Raw genomic sequence first — 16,365 nt, forward strand, 5'->3', positions numbered from 1 at the left:
GTTTTCCTAATGAAAACTGTGTAAAAAAGGAATGAAATGGATCTAAATGGGCACCTTTTAGCTCCCCAAATTAGAAACTTAACACCATTAATATTGTACCCCTTGAACTCCCAAATATAGGCATTCCCCCCCCCCCCCCCGGCTGCTTGTCATTTAATTTCCACTTGGTGCAAGGCACATGGTTACTGAGTGTCAGGAGGGCTTCTGTGTGGCTTGGGTAATAGGGGCTCCCTCAACTTTTTTTTGTGTTTTGCTGTTTTGCTGCAAAAGAGCCCAACAGCTTCTGCCTTTTACAGCCTGCCTAGTCTGTGGGGTGGGGTCAGGAGGGGGAAGGAGGTAGAGGAACAGGAGTATGAGAAGGGACTCAAACGAACATAGTGCCTCTGGAAGTCTGGTGGCTGGTGGTGGTCACTTCGGATGCGGGCCTGGTTTTGGCTTTGCTGGGCTGGCTGCCAGGCTGCTTCCTTGTGGCTTCCCAAGCCAGGTCACCGGTGGTCACGCTGCTGGAGGCCTGGGGAGGTTCCGAATCCTGTGGGGACTCCAACACTGTGGCCATGAATGGGATAGTGGGCTTCTCGAAAAAGAAGTGCACCCACCAGTGACCCAGGTCAGCCTTGGGGAGACTGGGGCGGTGAGTGATGGTGTCCCCAGGGTACTCGGCACTTCCACAGGAGTGGTTACTGGCAGTGGAGCCGAGGCGATGCCACTAGTAGCCGGAGGTGGCATGAGCCTGTCCCTGGAGGAGTGGCTGCCATGCTTTTGCTTGTGGACAGGTGGAAACCTTGGCAGCAACCCCTTGCAGGCCTAGGTGCACATAATCACAGGTGGTGGGAACCTGGTAGCCAGGCCATAGAGCCCATTTGCAAAGGAACCACAGGAGGCCACTGCATGACTGAGACTCATGGGATCCCAACTTAGGGGCCTCACTAATATCAGCTTTCATGGAACCTCTCATGCCTGTGCTAGGCCAGTGTAGCAGCACTGAAACTACAGAGGTCAGCAGTCTTCAGATACCTTTGAAACCTGAGAGAAGGAACTATTTCTTAGATGCCCTTTAAATGAACACCTACCAAGTTGGAATCTGAAGCAGTTCCTGTTTGAACTATCCCAAGATTAATTTCACACTTTATATTTTCATAGTTTAGTCATTTGTCAATGGTACTTCTTAAGAATTAACATACTTTTTGAGGGAAGAAGACCTGAAATGGATTCAGAATTTTTCTGTATGTGACAGTCTTAACCTGTCCTCTAATTGGAGACTTTAGCTGCAAGACGTTGTTGAATGTTAAGGTTTAAGATCCTCTATAGCTCCTTTTGGAATTTTAGGTAACATGTAATAATACTAAACATAAGTATAGGTGTGGCATTTTAGAAAACTCAGTCCTTGAATACTAATATTTAGTGTCTGAGTTTATTGAAATAAAATAGAAATAGGTGTCAGTTGGCCTGGAAGTTGAAATTCTTTTACCTCAATTACATGGATTTTCTTTTTTTTTTTTTCCAGCAGCAAAGCGAGGTGTTTATTCATGAGTCTCAATTACATGGATTTTTAAGTGATAGGGTTTGGGGGTTAACTACTAGATAATTACATCAAACTATTTATTGCAGACACTATTTACCTGGGGGTCAATTTTCTATTAAGCAAAACATTTTACTGTAGCTTCTGCACCTTGTTGTAGGTTCCTTTCATTAATTCTATATGCGTTTGCCAAAGGCAAATTGAGGAAAGAAGACAGGTGCTAAAAGCAAAAATGAGACAGTGAAATGGGTTTTATAGTGAAGCAGTTTAGCATAGTGCTTAAAGAGTCAAGATTCCGAGGCTAGACTACCTAGGTTGAGATCGTGGCTCTGTCATTTGCTGGCAATGTGAGCCTGGGCTAATTACTTGAACTTCCTATGCCTCTGTTGTCAAGTGGGGATAATAGAAGTACCTACCTCATAGGATTGAGTTAATAGATTATAACAGAACATGCTTGACACAGTAAGTACTTAAATATTAGTTGTTATAATAGAGAGGAAGGAGAAGAATATTGGTAGCACCTGTCTTGTGTAGAACTTGTTCATCCAGAAATCTCATTAATCTAAAATAGATTAAAGAAAAAAAGATTAAAGATTTAAAAAAGCTAAATAGCCTAAAGAGCAAGCATTTTACTTGCTCCCTACTGTGCTTGGCACTCACTTGGCTCCTGTGAACCTTCCTGTGTAATTATAGTAGGCCAGTATGCCAGTCATCAATTTATCGCCTCTCAGCTCCATATTCACTCTATTGACTACTCTACAAAAATGGATCTGGGCCCTTTAAATATTTTTCCTTTGCCAGCTGGCTCTATGCTGAGCTTTGTCAATAGAGGATACTGGAGACAGCTTGTTAAAAGAAGGGGTTTTCCTTCTTGGTTCTGGCAGGCTCCTGAACAACTTCTCTGCCATCAATTCTGGTAGTATAGGCAGGCTCCCCAGTGCGGGCGCCAAGAATGGCTGTGCAGTCCGACTCAGGAGTGACACGGTATCTGTCTCCTCCCGTGTTGAATCGACATCTTGCGATGACGCTGGAGTGTCCTCTCCAGTGAAGCTGAAGCTACAGAGCCTGGGCAGGGTGATATGGAGGGTCTGCTGTTGCCCATGCAGCAGACCCCCCCTCTCTTCGCAGCTGAAGGGTCCAAGGGAAAGACGGAGTCAATACAGCTTGGCTTCAGGTGCGCCGCAGGAGTTGCCGGTGTTGACTACAACGTCGAACCGCCTTAGGGACTCCGGCTCCGGATTTTCTGTCGGGGTTTACTCCCTTAGCCTTTCCCCTGAAGAGGTATGCCGCAAGGCAGCGGAGGTTTTTTTTGGAGTCAGAGTTTTCCTTCTCTGTCAACCACAGTACAATTAATAATAATATCTATAATAATAGCTACAGTGTCAACTTAAGTGTTAAGTTCTGTGTAGCTCTTAACAGTAACCTTGTGAAAGGAAAGAAGTCTTGTCCTGTTTATAGATGAAACTCAGCCTCATAGTTTACTAAGTTCAAAGCCGTTAGTGATACAACCTCTAATTAAATGTTCATCCTTCAGAAACAAAAAGCCTGATTATATAATAGAAACTCTTTGTGGAAATTTAGAAAATATGATAATGTGTAAAAGGAAAATAAAATCATCTAGCCCTGGGCAGTGTGACTCAGTTGGTTGGAATGTTGTGCTGTAGATCAAAAGGTTGTAGGTTTGAAGTCAGGGCACATACCCAGGTTGTGGGTTTGATCCCAGGTTAGGGCAAGTAGGAGAAGGCGGCCAACAGATGTTTCTCTCTCTCTCTCTCTCTCTCTCTCTCTCTCTCTCTCTCTCTCTCTCTGTCACTCAAAGCAATGAAAAAAAAAAAAAAAAGTCCTCAAATGAGGATTAAAAAAAGGAAAAATTATATTCTATCGTACTGTCCAGTTAGAATCACTAGGAACATTTTTGTTTTCTTTCCATTCTTTTTGTTTGCATTTTTAACATGGTTGGTTATGTGGTAGATATATAATTTTATATTCTCCCTTCTTTTACTTGGCAGTATAACATAAGCATTTCCTTTATTATTATAAATATGTTCTAGGCATTTTTAATGCCTTCATTATATTCAGTTATTTTATGTACAGGAATTCTTATTATGCATTTAATTTGTTTTCACAATAGTGTTGAATGAATATTTTTGTGTCTGATGTTATGACCATATTTCACATTATTTCTGCAGCAGTAGAATGAAAGAATCAAAGGGCATCATTGAGTTTAAGAAGGTTCTCAATATATATTACCAGTTTTTATAAAATTCATTTTTCAAAAAAATCCAAATGACACTGTAATCTCAAAATCATTGAGTACTATCATTGCTAATTTTTAAAACTTTGCCTGCTAATTTGATAGAGAAAAATATTTCAATTTTAATTTTCTCACATCTTACATATTAATAACTATATTTATTGCCAGTGTTTTCCCATGTTCTTTCCCAATGGATTATTATTTGTAGTCACATTGAACAATCTTACGGGATTTTCATTATGTTTACTTCTTTTGTATTTAGAAATGACTGATAAGAAAAAGAAAGAGGAATTAGTCATCGTCTTCAAGATTGGAGGAAGTGACATTAGTAAAGTATTGCTTGTTACTTACTTCTGTGCGAAATGTATTAGGAAAGGGAAAGCCTATATGATGCTGGCAAAATGGCAAATATATATAGCATTGTTGGCTTGAACTTAAGTATTTGGTTTTGTTTTGTTGTTCTTGTGGAGGAGGGGCTTAGAAGCTTTCCCCTGCATACTACTGATGATGTTAAAGATAAGGAATCGCCCAGTTACTCTGTGCTAAGTGTGCTCGTATCCTACTCCTACAAGATAACAGTAGTAATAATAGTTATCGTCTCAGCTCCTTCTTAAAGACGGCACTGAACTTGCTCAGGGTCACACAGCTGCTACTCAGAGGCAGGAAGCTTTCTGGCATCTTGTCTCAGGTGTAAGGATTTGAATAACAAAGTTCAGATTTGAGTTTCCTTCATTACCTGTTACTGACACTTAGCAGATAATGTAGTGGTTAAATTGACATTAGAAAGTATATCCTTGAGCAGGGGTTGGTGTGGCTTGGTGGATTGAAAGTTCACTGGTTCTATTCCCAGTCAGAGCATATACCTGGGTTGCAGACCAAGTCCCCAGTCAGGGGTGTGCGAGAGGTAGCCTATTGATGTATCTCTCGCACATCAATGTTTCTCTTTCTCTCTTTCTCCCTCCCTTCCTCTCTCTAAAAATAAATAAAGTCTTTAAAAAAAAAAAGTGTGCCCTTGAAACAGTTGTTTTTAAGAAGACGGAGAAAGCCTTTGTTGCTTGAACAAGAGTTACTCTGTACCCTCTATATCTCATCTCTTCAGTGTCTAGAGCTTGTAAGGAACCAGTTTTATAACAGGAGATGCATCTTTAATTTTTTAGGAACTACAATTGATGATTTCAGTACTAAAATGAGCATATTACAGGGGGGTTGAAATAAACTGTTTTCAATGTTAAAAGCTTTAAAAATTATTGGCTCATATTTAGTGTAACCATACAATTCATTGACTGTTTCTGTGAGCAAGGAAAGAAAAACCATTTAACTACCTTGGTGTCTGCCATGAAAATTAAACCGACTTCAGAGTTTTTGTTGATAGTTAATGGCATTGAAAATGGCATTGAGTACATGCTGTTGTCTTAAATAATACGTCTGGTCAGTCCTTTGGCTCAGTCAAGCTACAGCTGTGGAATTGTAAAATGAGATAGCATAAAACCAATGCATTGCACAGTTCATGCCTCTCTTGAGCAAATATTTTATTTCTCTGACAGAAACTATCGTTTTGGGAACTTTTCATCTTGAGCTACACTTGGAATTTGTAGTTCTTCCTTGATATATAGCCCTTTTTTAAAAAAATGTGCTTTATTGATTATGCTGTTACAGTTGTCGCAATTTCACAGGTGAGCATGGCCAAGTGGATTGAGCACTTGCCTGGGATACAGTTGTCCCAATTTCTTTTCCCTTTGTTCCCCTCCACCCAGTGGCCCCCCTCCCTCCAGTTGTCCCCCCCCCACCTCAGTCCATGTCCATTGGTTGTGCATAGAGTTCTTTTCAATATCTTCCTGTCTACTCCACTCCCTTCTACTATGCTTCTTAATTCCTGTACCAACGCCTTCCCTTTTCCCGCTTCCCCTCCTTGCTGACCTCCACCCATAATGTTCCCCATACCTATAATTCTTTTCCCACTCTCATTGCCTACTTAGTTTGCCTTTGTTTCGGTTCCCTAGATTCTGTTGTTGGTTGTTGTGATACAGTTTTCATTTTAATGTTCATAGTTTTGATCCTCCTTCTCTTAAACAAGTCCCTTTAACATTTCATGTTACAGTGGTTTGGATCTGATGAACTCCTTCAGTTTTACTTTGTCCTGGAAGCACTTTCTCTGCCCTTCTATTCTGAATGACAGCTTCGCTGGACAGAGTAATCATGGTTGTAGGTTTTTGCTTTTCATTCCTTTGAATATTTCTTGCCAGTCCCTTCTTGCCTGCAGAGTTTCTTTTGAGAAATCAGCTGATAGTCTTATTGGGACCCCTTTGTATGTAATTCTCTTCTCCTCTCTTGCTGCTTTTAAGATTCTCTCTTTATCCTTCATTTTTGACATTTTGGTGTGGTTCTCCCTGGGTCCAGTTGTTTTGGAACTCTCTGTGCTTCCTGGACCTGTAAGTCTGTTTCCTTCCCCAAGTTAGGGAAGTTCTGCTTCTGTATTTTTTCACATAATTTTTCAATTTCTAGTTCTTCTTCACCTTCTGGCAACCCTATGATTCTGATATTGGCCCGCTTATAGCTGTCCCATAGGTTCCTGATCCTCTCCTCGTTTTCCTCACTTCTCGTTTCCTCTTTCTGCACTGGTTGACTGTTTGTTCCTTCCCTGTGTTCCGATTTGTTGATTTGATCCCTGGTTTTTTTGCCCTCACCACTAGTTTCGTATGCATTTTTGTTCATTTCAGCAGGACTAACCTTCATTCCTTCTCCGTCTTGTTTAAGATCTGCTGTTAGGTCTGTAAGCACTTTTATAAGCAAAGCTCTGAGCAGTGCCTCAGAACGATTTCCTATCTGCTGCTTCATTAGATTAGATATTTGCTGTCTGGTCAGCTGCGTCACCAGGATCTCTATCACGATCTGTGCCATCCTGACTGTTTTGTGTTTACCTTTGCTTCCTGGGCAGGGCTGTCACACCTCCTACACTGTGGTGGGCGGAGCCCTGTGCACCCGTCTCACCACGCTGTGACATTTTCTGTGGGGGTGTGGGTCCAAGATGGATTCCTGCCGTTCACTCTCCGCTGAGAGACTGGGAGCCTCCTCCTCCGTCCCCACCCCCTCCAGGCCTCAGAGTCCAAGGCTTTGGAATCGCCAGCTGACGGGTCCAGTCTGCAGCCGGGGGTGCTCCCCGGGTGCTTCTCGCCTCCCCTTAAATACGGGTGTCTGTGTTTACCGCTGTCCTGCCTCTGTCGCTGCTGCTGCCGCAGACAGCACAGCTTGAACTCTCCTCCCCGGCTTCGCCCCTCCTGCCTGTCTGGATGAGCACCACTTCTTTATAACTTTATACGTTGGACTTCCATTTATTTTCTGGAACTTCTCGTATTTATGGTTTTGCGGTAGCTGTATTCCTTCTTAGTTGTGGAGGGAGACGGAGTGTGTCAGTCTAGGCCTCCACCTTGGCCAGAAGTCTCCTGTGTTTGTTTCCTTCCATGTCCCAGGGAGAGCTGTAGTTCCTACTACGTTTAAGGGGTGGAGCCTTTGGGATTCCTCAGTACAGGGCTACCTGTTTCACCACGTTGTGGCGCTGTATGCAGGGGAGGGGTCTGGGAAGGAACAATTCCGCTTGCCCTGCACTCACTCCTTTTCCAGGCACTTCTCCCACTTCCTCACTGGACCGGCGCCCCTCTAGCTGCTGCCCTGGCCATCGTTCCCAGAGTGGGTGGGTCTGCGGATGTTCTAGGACCGTGGGGGCCCTTTAAACAAGTGGACTCTGCTGAGACTGGCAGTTTCTTCCTTTGCCCGAACCCCCACTGGTTTGCACAGTCAGAAGCAATGAGGCTTGATTTTCCCTGGTGCTGGGACCATGAGCTGCGTGGTCTGGTGAGGAGCTGGGAACGCTCCCCAGGTGTCCCTCCTGACTTTAAAACGTATGACTTCACTTGCTGCCGGCCTGCCACTGTTGGCGCTGCTGCCGCCACCACACCGCGTCCTCTCTTCCCTGGCTCCACCCCTCCTACCTGTCTGGATGAGTATTTCTTCTTTATATCTTTGTTTGCTGGACTTCCATGCACTTTGATTTTCCGGAACTTCTGGTTGTTTCTAGTTTTGAGGTGGTTGTATTCCTTAGTTGTGGAGGGAGATGCAGCATGTCTGTCTACATCTCCATCTTGGCCAGAAATCCTCTGTATTATTTCTTACAACCATATATAATCAGCAATTATCTCAAAAAGTTTATTTATTTTTAGAAATCCAATTTTTTGTTTTGTTTTGGTTTCCATTTTTTTGTTGTTCTGTTAACAGTTGTTCCTTCTTTCCCCCATTGCTCTTCTCTGCCCTGCCTGCCTCCTCCCTCTCCCAATATGTTTGCTTTTATTGTATTTTTTTCCATTACCATTTTTCCCCCTTACACCCCACTCCCCACTGCAGTCACCACCCTGTTGTCCATGTTCACGAGTCAGTAATTTATTCCTTTTGGTTACTGAGTAGAATTGCATCGTATAAGTTAACCAGTTTGTTTATCCATTCTCCTGTTGTTGGACATTTGAGCCAGGTAAAGCTTCTATGAACATTCTGTACATAGATCTTCATTTCTCTTGGTAAAAGCCCACAAGTGGAATTACTGGTTTAACTTTATAAAAGATTACCAATTTTCCAAAGTGGTTGTACTATTTTATGCTCCCACCAGCATTGGAAGAGAGATCCAGTTATATCCTTGACATCATTTAGTGTTGTCAGTCTTATTAATTTTAGCCATTCTGGTAGGTATGAAGAGGTATCTCATTGTAGTTTAAATTTACCTTTTCCTGATGTCTAAAGGATGTTGAACATCTTTTCCTGGGCTTATAGGCCATTCATATATCTTTTGTGAAGTAGCTGTTTCATGTTATTTATTTTGTTTTTATTTTGTCTCTTACAAAAAGTCAGGAGGGACAATTGCTCCTCACCAGACCACACAGCTCACGGTCCCTGCACTGGGGAAAAGAAAGCCTCATTGCTTTTGACTGTGTATTTCAAATACAAGCCCTTCCTCTGTATGTTAGGTTGGGTTCCCAGGAAAACAGGCTCTGACAAGGAGATTTGCTTGCCAGAAGTTTGTTGGGACGAGCTCTTGGGAATAATGTGTGAAAGAATGAACTGTAACTCAGTTGCAGTAGCCGCCTCAGCTCACCCCACAGCAGTCTCTGGAGATATCCTGAATTAAGGCAAGGGGATCAGCCTCTGCACTCCCTCCTGGTAACCCAGTGGACATAGTCAGTGGATGTGGACTGCCCTGAGGGGGGGGGGGAGTCCTTCCCTTTGGCCCAAGGTCAATTCCTCTGTGAACCATCAGTAGACAGCACTCCCACCAGCTGGGGGAACAGTGTCTCCAGCATGAAGTGGGTGATGGGGCCAGTGTTACCGTAGCATTCACCACAGATATATGCATTGCTGACATTTTCTTCCAGTGTGTAGCTTGTCTGTTTTTTTTAATGGCTCAGCAGTTACAGGGACACACAAACATAGTGTTCAGTGGATGTTTTAAATTCTGATGTTGAATTTTTTTTCTTGTGGTTTGTGTTTTTGTGTTCTCACTAAGCAATTTTGCCAACTCAAGACATTGAAGGTATTCTGTGTACATTTTCATTGATTAGAGAAAATGATGAAAAGATTAATCACCCTAGAAAAGATTAATTAATTACCCTATCACTCTACACCAAATAAAGCTGTTTGTCCTTCTTGTATTGTTCATGCTCTGTCAGTTTGTCTCAAGTGAATGCTGTGATTACCAACACTGGTGAGTCTAGTAACTTGGAAAAGACAAAGACTCTTAGAATAGCTCAGTATTAAATATTAATATTAGTAATACCAGTGGTTTGGTGTCATTTTTCTGAAGTGCTTTAATCATTTTTTTCTGTTTCCTCCTAAATCTTCACAAGGCATGTAGAAATATTCTTATTTTACAGAAGGAAAGTTGAGGTACTGAGTTGTTAACTAACTTGGACATAGAGTCAGTTGTATCTCCCAAGCCTGTGCCCCAGCCACTGGGTCCATTCAGCATCCTCTCAGTTTATAAGTAGCTCAGAATGCCATCCTAAGTGTGTGAAGGGCTGACCAGGCCTGTGTGATCAGATTGTGGGAGTTCCCCTCTTTGCTATATGGCAAATATTAGTTGGTAGTGTTTTCAATAAAGACACAGTGAGCTATAGATCCCTTCCTTCTTCCCAAACAAGAAGGAGGTAATATTTCAACCAGCCTGTCAGCTAAGAATTCATCTTCCCATAGAGGCTGCCTATATATTTATTTCCCTAGCCTCATAGACACAGGCTCAGTAGTACATCAGAGCTAATACAGCCACTCTTATTTTGCTAGCATCATAAAGGAAATTAAAATAGAAAAGTGAAGAACATAATATACCACTAAATTATTGAAACTTTTTCATAGCAATGTATATAATTACCCCTTACAGTTTTTATGACCATTTTTTACATTGCTAAGATTACTCGAGGAAGCCATATAGGATATGCCACTCTTTCAAGAAGTTTTGAAATATAATCCTTTATATTTTGTATGTCAGAAGGCAACTCTCAAAGAAATCTGGGTAAAATAAAATAAATTGGGATTCAGTTGGTTTATAACCATTATGGCAAACACATCAAGTTGTATTCATTAAATATCTACAGCTTTTTGTATGTCAATCATACCTCAGTAAGTGGTTTAAAAAAATCATGGAACACTTCAATATTTAACTAAACACATTTTTTTGTTGTTGTATAAATAATACATGTCAATTATGGATGTTTTATAAATTGTTATAAATTATATATTACATGTTATGTTTATAAATTATAAAGTAAAATTTGTTAACATTTAACTTGTACTTACATGTGTACTTTTTGTTAAAAATATCAGATTATCAAAAAACAAAAACCATGTTGTCTGCCACCAGCTTTTTCATCATAGCAGTATATTATGACTTTCTATAGCCATTAGTAGACCTATATCATAATTTTCAGTGGCTGAGTGTTGTACTGTGAGGAAGTATTAAGTTTATTTAGCCAATCTCCTTTGTTGGACATGTAGGCTATTTTTGGGTTTGCACTTTTAACAAGTGCAGTGGTTATCTTTGCATAGTTCTTTCCTTAGAGTGAATTTCTAGAAGTGAAATTGCTGACTCAAAGAATTCACATCTTTTGAGATGTTAAATCTAAATTGCCAAATTGTGATCCAGATAGACTACAGCATTGCAAATTCCTTCCCGTGTTAGACAAGTATGCTATTTCTCCCTGTCATGGAGAGTAGACAGGTTTCTTACATCATTGCCAATCTGGCAAATTTTAAAATGTCATCTTCATGTTTTAACTGGCATTAATTATTCAGGAAGCTGACCCTTTTTCATTTTCACTGGACATTGTAGATTTTGGTCTGACAAATGAGCAGCTCGCAGTCTTGATTATATCTCAGAAACTTCATTCCATTCATTCATTAGTCTTTTCAATGGTTTCTTATATTTTCTTTCCAGGATCGACTCAAGCTGGTGACTGTTTTGGGTGCTGGACTTCTCTGTGGAACTGCGCTGGCGGTCATAGTGCCTGAAGGAGTGCACGCACTTTATGAAGATATTCTTGAGGGTGAGAGAGAGAAAGGCCTTCTTTGAGATGTGTTAATGTCATGGAGGGTTGACAGGAGCTTAGTAATATTTTTTCTGAATTCAGTTCATGTTTGCCATGGAAGTGTACCCTGAGAAGAGTTCTTAAAATACATTATTTGATATCTTTGACATTGAACATCACAATTCATGAGTACCACTTAAGATTTATTTGTAATAATGCATGAATTTAAGTCTTTCAGAGTATGACTGACCTTTTTTAATGCCCACTCAAAAACTTCCTAAGTCCTACATATGATGGGTACTTTTAGTGCCCTTTAATCGAAAAACTATGTAGATATCCATTCACATTTGGATTTAAGGACTCTCTATAGTAAACTTTGTAGATGGCTGGTGAGGGCCCCTGCAGTAAAGGAAGTAAAAGATAACTAAGAAACTGAAGAACACTCTCCTGACCTGAATATCAACAAGCAGAGAACAGAATGTTGTATGAGAGTGAATGCTGGCCAGTGGGCTAGGTTCACGCACCTGCTCAATAACTTGGTCCTTCAAACCAACTTGGAAACAGAGTTGAAAACATAGTTGATCCAAATTTGTGATTCAGCAAAATCAGATTACTACTTGTCATGGAACTTCACAGATACCTCTAGAATAAAGAGGTCGGCGCCCTCCAAATGTTTTAGTAGCTACAATATAACATAGTCTTTCAGGTCTCAGTTGAGGAAAAGACCTGTGTCCTTTATCCAGAGTGATGATGCTCTTACACCTGAAGAATGAATGTAGGCATAATGGTAAAGGGTAGAGATTGTGGGGGTCTTACTGCAAAATAAGACTCAGGCAGAGGATTTGCCAGCTTTAGGGGGAGAAAAATAATAAATCAGGAGCCTTAGAGCACTGGTTTCTACTCCGTTTTTGATCACACATCCTATTGCGTAAAAAGATATACATGCACAGATTTACTGTGTACATTATAAAACACATGCCTAAAGTTATAGAAAAGTTTAAAATATGAGATTTAAAGTAAATATGTATTGATCAGTATTTTCTTTTATATCCCAGTGGATCAGCTTGAACTTTCCTGAGTGTGAGCTTTCCACTGCAGAGATCAGTATCCTGGTATACTAGGAAGCATTCAGACCATGACTGAACAAGCAATTAAATTTTTTCCTTGGCTTTGTAACTAAGAAAGAATTATGGATGGCAATAGTTTTCTAAATTTGTCTGATAATAAAAGCTCCAGGTGTTGGGGAGTGCATTTTAAAAATATAGTTTCCTGGTCCCCAACCTAGACTGCAGAATCAGAATATCCAGGGAAAAGGCCTGGTAATATGTTTTCAACAAATTGCCAAATAATTCTTATTAGACAAGTTTGAGAAACACTGGGGTAAAGGAAAGAAGTGCTTAAGGTATAATTTTCTTTAAATAACAGTTTTATTGGGATATAATTCACATACCATGTTTCAGATACAGTTTTAAAGTTTACTGTGTGTTGGGTTATATTTATTTATAATTTTCAGTTTTTCTGGTTTTGGCTCAGAATTGTGGATCCATTTGAAAATAGATACAATGTACTTTATAAACTTGCTTTTGCAAAAATAAGCATTTCTGTCTCTTAAACCTTTCAACATGGATTAGTCTTCAGCCATAAGCCATCATTTAAAATTTACTTTATTATTTTTATTTATATATTTTTACATTCACTCTTTTTGGTGTATACCTCTGTGACTTTTGACAAATGCATAGTCATGTTATTGCCACTGCAGTCAAAATACAGAACTGTTTCAATTCATAAAAAAAATTCTCATGCTGCCCTTTTGTAGTCACATCTGATCTCTGTCCCTGTAGTTTTGCCTTTTCCAAATGTCATATAAATGGAATCTTATAGCCTTTGGGTCTGGCTTTTTTCACTTAGCATAATGCATTTGAGAGTTATCGTATTGTTCTATGTGTTAATGGTTTGTAACTTTTTATTTCTGAGTAGTATTCTGTTGTTTGGATGAACTTTGTTTATGCCTTCACTAGTCAAAAGACATAGGGGTTGTTTCCAGTTTTGGTGATTATGAATAAAGTCACTGTAAACATTTGTGTACCGGCTTTTGTGTAAACATGAGTTTTTATTTCTTTTCCACAAATACTTATAAGTGGGATTGTTGGGTCATATGGCACGTGTGTGCTTAACTTCCTAAGAAATTGCCAAACTTATTTTCAAAGTGATTGTATCATTTTGCGTTCCCATCTGTAATGTATGAGCTTTCCAGTTGGTTCTCTTCCATGTCAGCACTTGGTATTGTCTGTTCTGTTTTAGTTTTTTATTCTAGGCATTTTAATAGGTGGGTAGTGATATATCCATGCGGTTGCAATTTGCAATTTCCTAATTGGTAATGTTGCTGAACATCTTTTCCTGTGCTTGATTGCCATTGTTATACCTTCTTGGTGATATCAGATCCTTTGCTCATTTTTTTAATTGAATTTTCTTCTTACTATTGAGTTGGAGAGTTCTTTATATTTTCTGGATACAAGTCCTTTTTCAGATATGTGATTTGCCAATATTTTCTTCTAGTCTGTGGCTTATTTTTTCACTCTCTTAATAACCTCTTTCACAGAGTAGTTTTTAATTTTGATGAAGTCCAATTTATCAGTTCTTTCTTTCATGAATTGTGCTTTTGGTGTCATATCTAAAAACCTTCGCTGAACTTAGTTCACAAAGATTGTCTCTTGTTTTCTCTAGAGGTATTATAATTTTAGGTTTTATATTTAGGTCTAGGATCCATTTGGAGTTAATTTTGAATACAGAGTGAAAGTTTTATTTTTTGCGTGTGGATAGATTCCCAATAGTCCCAACCCTGTTTGTTGAAAAGACTATTCTTCCTCTATTAAATTGTCTTTGCACCTTTGTCAACAATCAACTGACCGTATTTATGTTGGTCTCTTTCTAGACTCCATGTTGTTCCATTGATCTGTTCATGTACATGCTTTGCCAATACCACATTGTCTTGAAGACTAGCATTATAGCAAATCTTGAAATCAGACAGTGGAGTTTTTTAACTTTGTTCTTTTTTTTTCAAAATTTTCCTTTGCCTTTCTATAAAAATTTTGGAATGAGCTTATCGATGTCTACCAAAAAAAAAATCATGCTGGGATTCTGCTTGAGATTAAATAGAATCTATATATTAATTTGGGGAGAACTGACATCTTAAGAATATTGTGTTTTCCAATCCATGAACACAGTATTATCTCTTCATTTATTTATGTCTTCTTTGATTTATTTAGTCAGCGTTAAGGTTTTGTTGTTGTTGTTGTTAGATTTATACCTAAATATTTCATGTGTATAGTGCAATTGTAAATGATACTTTAAAATTTTTTTCTATTTCCAGTATTCTAGTATTTAAAAATTTGCCAGACTCACTTATTACCTACAGTTTTTGTAGATTCTTTGGGATCTGCTACATAAATAATCATGTCACCTTTGAATAGAAGCAGTTAAATGTTTTCCTTTCCAGTATGCTTTTTGTTTTCTTTCGTTATTGCACAGACTGTGCCGTTCATTATGATGAGGTTAACTGGGGATGGAAGTGAACAGTCTTGCCTTGTTCTCATCCAGTCTTTCATCTTTATGATGTTAGATGTACTTTTTTTATAGATCCCTTCTCGGGTTAAGGAAACTTTTTTCTATTTGTACTTTGCTGAGAGTTTTTTGTTTTTTTTTACTCTCACATGAATGGTGTCAAATGCTTTTTTTTTTTTTAAGTCTGTTAAAGTGGTGAAATGCAGTGATTTTCAAATGTCAAACTAACTTGGATATACCATCCTCCCCACCTCATCCTCAGCTGTTATGTATTATCCTTTTTATATATTACTGGATTCAGTTTGCTAATATCTTGTTGAGAATTTTTGTGTCTGTTTAAGAGGAATGTTGGCCTGTGGTTTTCCTTTCTTACCATGTCTTTGTATGGTTTTTGTTATCAGAATAATGCTGGCCTCTTAGGACTGGAAAGTGTTCTCTCCTCTTCTATGTTCTAGAAGCGATTGTATAGAATCAAACTATTTCTTTTTTAAACGTTTGCTAGAATTTGCCAGTGAAACCATCTGGGCCTGGCGTTTTCTATGTTGGAAGATTTTTAGCTATGAATTCCATTTCTTGAGTAGATATAAGACTATCCAAATTCTCTATTTCTTCTTGAGTATGCTTTGGAAGCTTGTGTCTTTCAAGGAATTGATTCATTTCTTCTGAGGTGAAGAATTTATGGGCATAAAGTTGTTTGTAGTAATCTTTTTATTATCCTTTTCATGTTTGTGGTAATTTCTTCTCTTTCACTTCTGATACTGATAATTTGTCTTTTCTCATTTTAACTTGGTCATTCTGGCTAGAGGTTTGTCAGTTTTTTTTTTCCTTAAGAACTATATTTGATTTCATTGATTTTTTATTTCTACTCATTTTTCTGTTTTCTATTTTATTGGTTTCTGTTCTTATCTTTAATTCCTTGTGCTTGCTTTAGGCTTTTATTTGCTCGTCTTTTTCAAGTTTCTGTTTTGAGTGTCCAGTGTGTGAATATGAACCAGCAGTCTTACTTGGCCAGGTGTTATTTACTATAATTCAGAATCTCCCAACAATCATGGTAATTCTAAAACTGACTTTAGATTTCAGGATGTGCCTCTTTTAAAGTTCTTTTCCCTTTTGTTTGGTTTCTAGTTAGTGATTGCCCCCTGGTATTTTTTAAAGCTAAAAGTGTTATATTCAAGTCACTCTTTGTTTGCAGTTTTAATATCAACCTAGGTATAAAACTAGATGAATTTGATTGCAGTTACTTTTGTTACTGCTCATCATTCACCTTGTTTTCATCAGAACAAAACTTACTGTGGTTTCTGATGAGAGTGGCATGAATTTCTCAGCCAAAACTGAGGATTTAGGGATACTATCCCTTGGGATTATGACTGCTTTCTTGCTTGGTGATTTGCTTCCATTTCCTAGGTTTTAAGGTAATAGGCAATTAAAAGGTCTGCATGCCAAAAGCAGAAGACACTTGGGAATATTTTCAT

General features: G+C 39.0%; 1 protein-coding gene across 1 annotated transcript in view; it reads left to right on the forward strand.

Moving 5' to 3' along the window:
* The window catches only part of SLC39A9 (solute carrier family 39 member 9), a 33,791-nt gene that overhangs the window by 3,976 nt on the left and 13,450 nt on the right, over positions 1 to 16,365 (forward strand). Inside the window, exon 2 of the mRNA XM_090272083.1 lies at positions 11,242 to 11,350. Within this exon, the coding sequence (XP_090128209.1) occupies positions 11,242 to 11,350 (109 nt within the window). The remainder of the gene's footprint in view (positions 1 to 11,241; positions 11,351 to 16,365) is intronic.

This window comes from Furipterus horrens, unplaced genomic scaffold, assembly GCF_987537825.1.
Source record: "Furipterus horrens unplaced genomic scaffold, mFurHor1.1.pri manual_scaffold_3, whole genome shotgun sequence".
NCBI lineage: Eukaryota > Metazoa > Chordata > Mammalia > Chiroptera > Furipteridae > Furipterus > Furipterus horrens.